At 32.2% G+C, this 11,087-nt stretch overlaps 1 protein-coding gene across 1 annotated transcript; it reads left to right on the forward strand.

Annotated features, from left to right (window-relative positions):
- Nucleotides 1-3,764: 3,764 nt before the first annotated feature.
- Nucleotides 3,765-7,639, forward strand: LOC132306851 (G-type lectin S-receptor-like serine/threonine-protein kinase B120). The gene is made up of 7 exons (XM_059804420.1): nt 3,765-5,126; nt 5,738-5,848; nt 5,944-6,170; nt 6,266-6,476; nt 6,580-6,817; nt 6,912-7,059; nt 7,149-7,639. Exons 1-7 carry the CDS (start codon nt 3,812-3,814, stop codon nt 7,512-7,514), a joined length of 2,616 nt encoding a protein of 871 aa, XP_059660403.1. The 5' UTR covers nt 3,765-3,811; the 3' UTR covers nt 7,515-7,639.
- The last annotated feature ends 3,448 nt before the right edge of the window (nt 7,640-11,087 follow it).

The raw sequence follows: 11,087 nt of genomic DNA on the forward strand, positions 1-11,087 counted from the left end.
TTAGCAAGTCAATTCTTGAAATTGATTTTTCCCTCGTATACACCTTTAATTGAATATAGAAGTTTAGTTTTGTTTTAGCATATCACTTTGTCAACAATTTTATAAACGTCAACTTTTGATTTGATCACATCCACATTGATGATTTTGACCTTTTTACCAAAGCTTCCGGTCTTTGGGGTTCATTCGTGTGGTCAGGTAAGACACTAATGCAAATTAATTACTGGCCCAGTTGTTAGAGCTCAGCTTTCAATGTGTTCAGATTTGAGCTCTCTCTCTCCTTAATTTGTAAGGACAAAATTAAAAATAATAATAATTAATTACTTCGGTAATAATTTATGAAGTAATAATTTATGAAACAAAATCCACTTATGCGTTATAGGAGAATCTGTACCATCTGGTGAGTTAAAATGACAAAGATTGAAAATTAAGAAAGTAAAATTTTTGTATATACATACACACATACATATATGATACTTTGAAATATATGTTAGGAAAATATTAAAATGCTAGTAAGAAAAAAGTTGAAATATATTCTAAGAAAATGTTATGACGCAAATTTAACGTCCTAATATTTTCTTAACATGTATCACAGACAAAAGAAAGATATTAATAGTGGGATGCTGATCAGAAGAAAGTTGGAATGTATATTAAAAAATTGTTAAGATGCTTAACATTTTCTTAACATATATCCTGAACATGATAAAGATATGAATAATGGGATGCATGAGAAAGTTGTGATGTATATAAAAAAAATGTTATGATGCAAGCCCAACGTCTAAAAGGCATTTCAAACAAGATAAAGAGATGAATAGTAAGATGTAAATAATAATAAATAATAATTAATTACTTAGGGCAATAGTTTATGCACTGGGGAGGAGTATAGGAAAGAAAAACCGTTTGTGGTGCTTGAGCAACTTTTTCTTTTCTCTACCAGTCTGGAAGCCTTCCTGGATTAGAAGGTAGTTAGAAAGTGACACTCTGATTTTCAGTCCCATTGATTTGTGGCATTCTTCAACTCTTGGAAAATTTGCACTCACAATTTTGAATTTTTGCAAAAATTCAAAAAAAATTTGTCAATCTGTTATCCATCCCAGGGAAAAAAAATTAAAAAATAAACCTAAATTTTGACCTCAGACAAATCCGCGTTTACTGTTTGTCCAGGCTTTTACCAGTATAGTGAACAATGACCCCTAATCCAGATAGGATATTTTATTTCTGGAAGCAACAACCTAATTTCATGGTGTTGTTAGAACTACCATGACAGTTGCCATTTTTATACTATTAATTATACGCCTGCTTTTGTTGAAAATCAAATTTCTGTACCAACTGTAATTTTAAATTTAATTCCAATCAACAGATCATAACTCTCTTAATTCGGTATTGACTGTGCAAGTAAAATATATCTAAACGATGTAATAAGCAATTAAGCATAAATACATATTTTAATATGATTTGCCAATTATTAGGGGTTTAAGACAATCAAAAACCTCCGCCAAAGTAGGAGACTGACCAGCAATTTTTTTCCACACACAATAGAGAAAAAAGATTATAAGGTTGAAATATTGCAGTGATTTTAATATTTAATTTGTATAATTTTCGGATTCGTGTCCTACAATCTTGGATTTGTCTTTTGTCTGTATACATTGTAAAGAAAATTAGATTTTCTGTTTTACCTTCCTTCCCATTCCTATTCCCATTCCCTTCTTCTTTCCTCACAAAACGCCAGTTTGGTTGCCCAGAAAATATGGGAAAACAAACAGTGACTCAACTCTATTACTTCTGGTTTGATCCAAACTTTAAGATTCAACCTCAAAAAAAAAAAAAAAAAAACTCCTATATATTTCAAATTTAGTAAATAAGTACCTTTTATGAATATAAAGATTGAAATACCTTAAATGCTCTTAAAATAAAAATAAAAACATGGATTTTAATTTTTAAAAATATTTAAAAAAAATTTATATATATAGAAAAAAAATTAATCAAAATTAACAAATAATACATATTAAAAAAGTAATTTGCACATATTTTTAAATATTAAAAATTTATATGTACACAGCAGAAGTGTTTTTTTTTTGTTTTTTTTGGGTTTTTTTTATTTAACAAACTTGTGAAATTGCTACTGCTAATTTAGTAGGAAATCCAAATCACCTTCTCTTCTGCTCTCTGCTGTCAGTGAATCCTCCCCCAATTCAATTAGTTGTACCACCCACCTACCCCCCAAACCCTAACACTAAATTTAGTAATCAGTTGGTCAACCCCAAAACTGCATCACTCCCTCTCTATTCAAAGATCGATGACGAGCTTCATCCTCAAGCCTCTCCTTCCATGGAGGTACATTCAATTCTCAATAATTGCTAATTCATGCTATGAATTCCTAATTAATCTCGTTTTTTTTTAATATTAAGTTTTGTAATTGTTATCTTCTAAATTCAACACTCTGCTTGATGATCGAACCATCACCCAGCATAGATGTAAATCACAGTGTACAGAATATCAGACACACAATTGTTCTTCATTATTAATATTTTTTATCAGCTTAAACCTTCTTTTTCTTCTAAATCTAATTACATGAGTAGTCATTTTTTCTTTTCTTTTTTTTAACAACCTTCTTTAAACTTAAATAGTGAAAAACTTGTAATTTTTTATAATAATTAAAAAAAAAATTTCATGGTCAAATTCTAGAAGGATGGGACTTCATCAGCAGTGACAACGGGAGCTGTGAAAGATGAAAATGTTTCATTGTCACAATGTGGACACGTGACTCTTGTTCCTGAAGAAAAATAGGACAATGCCCTGCATTACATTCCAAACCCATGACACGTTAATGTCATACCTTGGCCGCCACCACCATGTACCGACTTACTGTAATATTGTTTTTGAATTTTGATGTTTTTCTAACCAATAAACACTGACCAACTATCACACGGCTATATATATATATATATCTACACACTCTTCTAAGATTCCCCTAATTCCATAGCTATATGCAGTGGGGTCAACACTACCTATTTTAAAGTCGTCTTCTTTTGAGAAATAGAGAAGTCGGTAGCATTTGGTGCATGACCAATATCATATTGTAACATCAATTTTCTGAAATAGTATTTAAGTATGGTTTTGGACCTACAGTGAAGACTTTGATTGTGCTCCCCAACTGTCTTTATAGCATTTGATAATTGGAAATGAGTAAAACATTTAAAATTAGAGGTCACTTGTGGAATATATTAGGTACAAATACAACAATGATTCCACTGCACATGGGTTATCTTCATATTGTTTACTTTTATTCAATTTCTTTATCATATTTTATACCTAATCATATAAAATTCAACTATTGGAAGTTTCGCAATGTAATACTGTATCACACGATTCATAATATATTAAAATAATAATATTTTTTTTTATCAAATAAAATATTTTACGTCTTTTTATAAATATTTTTAAAATTTTAAATTTAAATATTTAAAATTTAAAAAAATAAATTAATAATTATTCAGTAAGACAAGACATGTCTTATATATATTTTTAAAAATTCTTATTCAATAAAATAAGATATGTCTCATATGTCACCTTCAAAGTTCTTACTCTCAGGTGTATGGCCAGAGGAGTATACAAACAAAAACTCACATCACTTACACTGTATTCCATTGAAGGGCTCACAGCCCGCGTTGTTCAGTAGATGTAGTGGGCCCGCGTTGTTCAGTAGATGTAGTGGGCCCCAACACAAAATTCATACCAATCAAGAAATGGTACCCTCATGAGAAACCTTCCTTGATATTTACAAAACAAGGTCCGTGCTTCTTAAAGCATATTTATGATCTATTGTAATTCTAGACTCTGTCTTACTTCAGATAGAGAGATGATGAGCTATAGTTACAGAAACCCAGCTAGGGTTTATCTTTGTTCATTCCTATTTATTTCTCAAATTCTTGTTCCGTTTTCTCAAGCAGCCAACAATATCACACAAGGCCAATTGGTGAGAGATGGAGAAACAATTCTCTCTTCAGGTGAAAACTTTGTATTGGGTTTTTTTAGTCCTGCAAATTCAACATCTAGGTATGTTGGGATATGGTACAACAAGGTTTCTGAGCAAACAGTCATATGGGTTGCCAATAGGGAGAATCCAATCTCTGGTAAAAATGGAACCCTAACAGTTGGGAATGATGGAAATCTACTGATTTCAGATGGAAATGGCAATTCAATCTGGTCAACTAATGCTTCAATTTCAGGAAATTCAACTGCAGTTCTTCAGGATAGTGGTGATCTTGTTCTCAACAATGATACAAATCATGTTTTATGGCAAAGCTTTGCTCGTCCAGCGGATACATTTTTACCTACCATGAAGGCATATGCAAATGACCAAATTGGGGAAATTCGCGGCTTCACTTCCTGGAAAAGCCCTAACGATCCTTCGCCTGGAAATTATTCAATGGGTATTGATCCTCGCGGATCGCCACAGCTAGTGGTGTGGGAGCAGAACAAGAGGAGGTGGAGGAGTGGGCAGTGGGATGGTCAAATATTTATGGGTGTTCCTAGAATGAAAGCTCTCTATTCCTATGGTTTCAAGCTCAACAATGATGCAGATGGTGAGTACTTCACTTACACAACATTGAACACTACTCATATTGTGAGGTTTATGATTACATGGGATGGATTTGGAGAGCAGCTTTTTTGGGATGAACCAAACAAGAATTGGACTGTACTCCAGAAAGAGCCTTCAGTGCAATGTGATGAATATAACAAGTGTGGGAATTTTGGTTTGTGTACTGTGGGAGCTTCTCAATTTTGCACTTGTATTGAAGGGTTTGAAGCACAGAACACAAGTCAATGGAATAATGGAAATTGGTCTGGTGGGTGTGTTAGGAGTACCCCTTTGCAGTGTGATAATAGTAGTAGCAGTGATGGGTTTTTGGCAGTTGAGGGGTTGAAGTTGCCGGATTATGCTGATATCGTGAAGGCGAAAAACACAAGCGAGTGTCAGACCAAGTGTTTGACGAATTGTTCTTGCATTGCATATGCATACCTAGATGGGATTGATTGCCTGATTTGGGGTGGTGATTTAGTTGATGTTGAGCATTTACAAGATGGTGGGGGAACACTATACGTGCGCGTTGCTCAGTCTGAATTAGGTAAGATGATCATCACTGCTGTTGTTTTTGGTCTTAATTTTGAGTTTAATCATAATTTTTCGTTCTGATTTTTTGCCTTTAATCTTTTATTAGTTTCTCTTTTGCTTGCTGTTGATCAATTTCTTCTATGGATAGGATACAATCAAGGAAATCAGGATAGCAGTACCGTACCATTTAGGGAGTGAGATGAAATGTTGCCACTCTAGCTACAAGGGTTTCGGGCACAGAATAAACTGAATTGTGATTCTGTAGGCTCAACCCTTGTAGCAACTAAATACTTAATCTCCAATAACAATATTCAAGATCCAAGTATGAATAGTTTCTTTTGCTTCTCAAAAATGATTTTTCTAAATATCAAGATCTAATTCACATCATGGATATGTCAAAGATAGAACCTAGGATAAACGTACAGTATAAAGAACTTGAGTTCTAGCTAGACAAGCCTAGTAAAACTCGGTTATAACGCACAGATAAGCTTATTTACCAACACAATTCGACTCCACAACTATATTTTCTTTACCTATATTTGTCTGTGGAATCTTGTAAAAGTTTTAGGCTTCATATATAACATAGTAGTTCTGAACTTGTAACTTGCTTCTCATCATTTCTAGGTGGTAGTAGCAGAATATCCAATCTTGCGATAATAATAACGGTAGTATCTGTAACAATCTTCCTGATCATATCCATTTGGCTACTATGGAGGTCCAGGGCAAAATTGAAAGGTAAAATTTCACAGTTCAGCTAATGGAAACTGCTTTTAAGTTCTTGTTATTATCTTTTTTAATGTCTGACTTTTTCTTCTAAAATTTACCTGCAGCATTATCAAAATCATGGGGGAAAAGCCATGATTTTTCAATATTTACTGCAAGTAAAAGTAAAGAATTTTCAACAGATTTTTCGGGACAAGGTGACCTAACTATTGATGGGAAGCAGGGCAGTGGATCAGATTTACCATTGTTCAGTTTCAATTATGTAGATGTTGCCACAAATTATTTTGCACTTGAAAACAAGTTAGGACAAGGGGGATTTGGTCCTGTATTCAAGGTATATTATGCTGTTGTAAATTTTATATAAAGCATATTTGCTGTAATGAAAGTTGTGTTGCAATGTATATAAACAAAATTTATTCAATTTTCCAGGGAACACTACCAGGGGGACAAGAAATAGCTGTAAAGAGGCTTTCAAGGCGGTCTGGACAAGGCTTGGAGGAGTTTAAGAATGAGTTGATACTAATTGCAAAATTACAACACAGAAATCTCGTGCGACTGTTGGGCTGTTGCATTGAAGGGGACGAAAAGATACTGGTTTATGAATACATGCCTAACAAAAGCTTGGATTTCTTTCTTTTTGGTAGGTTTTCAGCTCAATTACAACTTTCTCTTGTTCGTATCTTATTTGTTCAAGCATGAAAGGGTACGAGTTGACATTGGCAATTTGATGATCATCATGGCAGATCCCGCTAAGAAAGCACAACTAGATTGGAGGAAGCGCTTTACAATAATTGAAGGTATTGCACGGGGAATTCTCTATCTTCATCGGGATTCAAGGCTCAGAATTATTCATCGAGATCTTAAAGCTAGCAACATACTGTTGGATGAGGAGATGAACCCGAAAATTTCTGACTTTGGCATGGCCAGAATATTTGGAGGGACCGAAAATGAAGCTGAAACAAACCGAGTTGTTGGCACATAGTAAGTATCATTTGCTCTCATGATTGCATACAGTTCACCCACTTAAACAAATGGACTAATTATTTTCTATTAAATCACTTCTTGCCAAAAACAGTGGCTATATGTCACCTGAGTATGCAATGGAAGGACTATTCTCTGTGAAGTCTGATGTTTATAGCTTCGGTGTGTTGCTACTAGAGCTTGTAAGCGGCCAGAAAAACAATACTTTTCGCTCGCATGAATGCTCAAACCTTATTCGATATGTAAGTTTAAAATTTTCAGTAGATCACATAATTCTTCTGCATATAATTAGTAAATTGGAGTTGTAACAATAGGATCTAAATGATTTCAGGCATGGAAACTATGGAATGATGGTAAAGCGAAGGACCTTGTAGATCCTTCGATTGTGGAATCTTGTTCTGAAGATGAAGTTATGAGATGCATACATGTAGGGATGTTGTGTGTGCAAGAGTCTGCAGTTTATAGACCAAACATGTCTGCTGTGGTATTAATGTTGGAGAGTGAAAGTACAAATATGCCAACGCCTAGACAACCCAGGCTTGCTTCATTGAATACCTCCGGAGATACGGATATCGAAGAAGTTGAAGGTGAAGGTGAAGGTGAAGGTGAAGGTGAAGGTGAAGAAGTTGAAGAAGGTAATGATAATGATATTACATCCTCAAATGACGTAACAGTTACAGAATTAATAGGAAGGTAAATTTTGTTTCCCTTTTTTTGTAGTACTACATAATTTGTGGTCTTATATGGACCATTTGTATGAAAACAACATTTGTGGTGTATTTTGGATTATGAAATATAGTTTGTATACCAATTCCACGTGTACATGTGAACACATCAATGAAGTTATTTGATTCTCATACTCCAATTCAAGGACTATGCAGGGAATATGATGATGCATTTTAGTTGAGAAGTACCAGAATATCTTGGTACCTGGTGTCACAGTAGTCACAACTTATCACCAAATTTTCACATTTGTGATGGCATAAAAGGTCATTTTGTAAACTGTGGGAAGTTTGAGTAACAAAACAAACACTTTTGAGTATAAATATTGTCAACTAATTATGCTTATGCCCAATCCTTCCCTCTCAGAAATAGTGGACGGTATAATAATTCCCATGTAGTAATAGTTTTTTGAAAACTAAAGCACTTTTGACCACCACTTTTGTTTTATCTTTCATAAAAATAAAAATAAAAAATGTTTTTAAAAAATTAAGTTAAAAAAAAGGCCTGATTTTAAAAAACGATCTTGTGTAATTTTTGAAGAACATTTTCTTCTTTTAGAATTTCTAAAAATTTTCTTACAGAACTGAACCAAATTGGTATTGCAAACTATCCATTTAAAGCCCAATTTCTTGTTTATTTTACTTATTATTATTGTTTATTTTTTCTTTTCTTTTCTTTTTTTCCTTTTGAGTAACAAGTTTTCCAGGTTTTACAAATTATAATTATAGTTTAAAACCAAGATCAAAGGTTTTCAAGATAGCATCTGTAAGACCTTGCCATCCATTTGAGGATTCTAACAGTTATTTTTATTATATTAAATGCATTAACAATTCAACATTGAGACTCAGGCAACCTCAAAGAATAGAAGTAACAAAAATAAATTGAATAAAAATTTAAATGACCCCGGTTAAAAAAAAAAAAAAAACAATTTCTCTCTCTCTCTCTCTCTCTCTCTCTATATATATATATATATATATATTAAATATATTAAAAAAAATTCTATACCAAAAAAAAAAAAAAAATTAATGATTTTGCACAGAAGGCCATGAATTATAAAAAATAGGACTTTATTTCCGGAATTCAAATTAACCTCCAAAAAAGTTGTACATAAGACCAACATTATAATTATTTTCATTCTATCCTATCGAAAGGATAGATAAACCCTAGAAATTAGTTTCTCTCTCTAGAATTCATTTGTGATTTGATTCTAATTCCAAGACGCTCGAGAACATATTTCATCAATTTAAAGGTATTTCTTTTTTTTAACTTTGCTCCTTTTGTTTATTAATCTCGACTTTGTTTTCTTATTAGTTTTTTATATTTCTCTCTCTGTATACAATATATATATGGGTTTGCCTATATATTCCCAACCCTAACTTTTCCATTCACGTAAAGAACTCTGAAACCAAATCCTTAGGCATAAATTTCAAATATGTGTAGCCTTTTTCTAATTTCAGTTTCATAAACACAAATTAGGAACATCCCCAGTTTTTTCTTCAATTTTTTGAAAGACCCGCATATTAAACGGTGTCGTTTTGGTTTTGCACTGGGTACTTAAATGCTTTTTTGAGATCTGTTTGGGTAATGGCATTACGCGGTTGGATGCTACACTTATAGTGTCTCAACCCTCTCACTAATGTAAATATTGTCGGTACACATTTCTCTCGTGGAACGTGAAATGTCACATATGTCATCTTTCTTGCACATTTTCAAATCATTTTAATCAATTTTCTCATTTTATCTCTAATGGGTCCTACTCTACCATCTCACGGGAATGTTTTCTTTTTCAATTTTATTATTTCTTTGTGCTTATGCTAGCTGCCCAAATTTCAATCCAAAAATGACTGGTTTAAAAACTTTCATTTCAATCTTAAAGGGATACATTAATCACACAATATTGAGGTACGCTCCTCCAATTAAGTCATCCAACCTTGACATTATATTTATTTCTCTTTCACTAAGAGTAATTAAGTTCTTTTTTTTCCCTATGTGAATAATAAAGTTCAAATACCTAAATTGTTCATTTTTTTGGCATGTCTCTTATCTTTACTACATCTCTATTTGCTTTTTTTTTTTATATATTCACTAAACTTACACTCAGGGCCGGCTTAATCCAATTTGAGGCGGAAAGCTAAATCACTAAAGTAGGCCTTTTCACATTAAATATATTGATATTATAGTAATAAGTTTTATTTAAAATTTATGCTAATTGCAAAAAGTTCAAGGAAATATAAAAACTCTCTATTTACGTTCTTTGCTTAAAAGAGAGTGATTTAATATTGATGTCTAATAGAGTCAATGAGTTATAAAGGATTACAATTTCTTAGAAACCAAGACCTGTCTTACAAAAATTTCCTTAAAGACCATGATTTACTTTGCAAGAAATTCCCATAAATGCTGACTTTAAAATGAAAACCTAATTTTAATAGCAATATAAGCCACAATTCCTAACATGGAAGAGCAATTGTATTTATTTGGTAATTAATACAATAAACGAGCATAATTAATACATTAAAATATATATAATTAATATAATGAAATCACTTTTGTGGCCATTTTCTCTCATTGTAGGCCTTAGGCGGCTGCCTTAATTGCCTTAAGGTTGAGTCGTCTCTTTGAGGCCTTAAGCAAAATCTCTAAATTTTGTCTTCTCACACTAACTATATTAATACAATAGTAATAATTTTTATTTGAAATTTATTCTATCAATAAGCTCAAAGAAATATAAAAAAACACTATTTACATTTTTAGCTTAAGAGATAGTGATTTAATATTAATGTGTGAGATTGATTAGTCGGGGCAAAGTCCTGGACACCCTGATTGCCAAAAAAAAATAATTTGATGAGTTAGAGAATTAATAAGTTACAAGGTCCAAAAGAAATATGAAGTTGAACAAGTTTTGATATGTTAGAGAATTTAAAAATTAGAAGAAAAAAAGTGTGAGATTGTTGAGAAAAAATAACTATAAGATAAAACATTTTAATTAAAAGAATTGTATAGACAAATGGAAGTGCAGTTGTATAATTTGTATTTATTTGGTAATTACTATGATAAACGAGCATAATACATTAAAAAATAAAAGTAATATAATGTGATCACTTTTGTGGCCTTCTACCTAGGGATGTCAATTTTTACTGTCCCGCTCCGTCCCGCCCCGTTAATAATAGATATGAGAATATTTTTTATATCGTTGAGGCGTGCATGGATACAAATTTTGTACCCGTCGCTGGTCACGGGGTGGGTAAGGATTCAGTATACATGTCCTAAGGGCCCGGCCCCGCTCCGCTAAGCATATAACTATATATATATATATATATATATATATATATATATATATATATATATATATATATATAATATTAATAACTTATTTTAGCGGCTTACCTAGTTACCCATCTCTTATAATTCTAATTTTGGATATAAACTTGGTATTAAATTTGCTTTTGTTTTGATTATGGTTTTGTTTTGATTATGGTAGAAGTTGGAGTTTAGAACATCTTGTGATTTGGTTGTATTAAATTTTTATTTTTGTTTATTATGTTATCTA

Source organism: Cornus florida, unplaced genomic scaffold, assembly GCF_030987335.1.
Source record: "Cornus florida cultivar Cherokee Brave unplaced genomic scaffold, ASM3098733v1 CherokeeBrave_3.0.0_Hap2_Chr01, whole genome shotgun sequence".
Taxonomy (NCBI): domain Eukaryota; kingdom Viridiplantae; phylum Streptophyta; class Magnoliopsida; order Cornales; family Cornaceae; genus Cornus; species Cornus florida.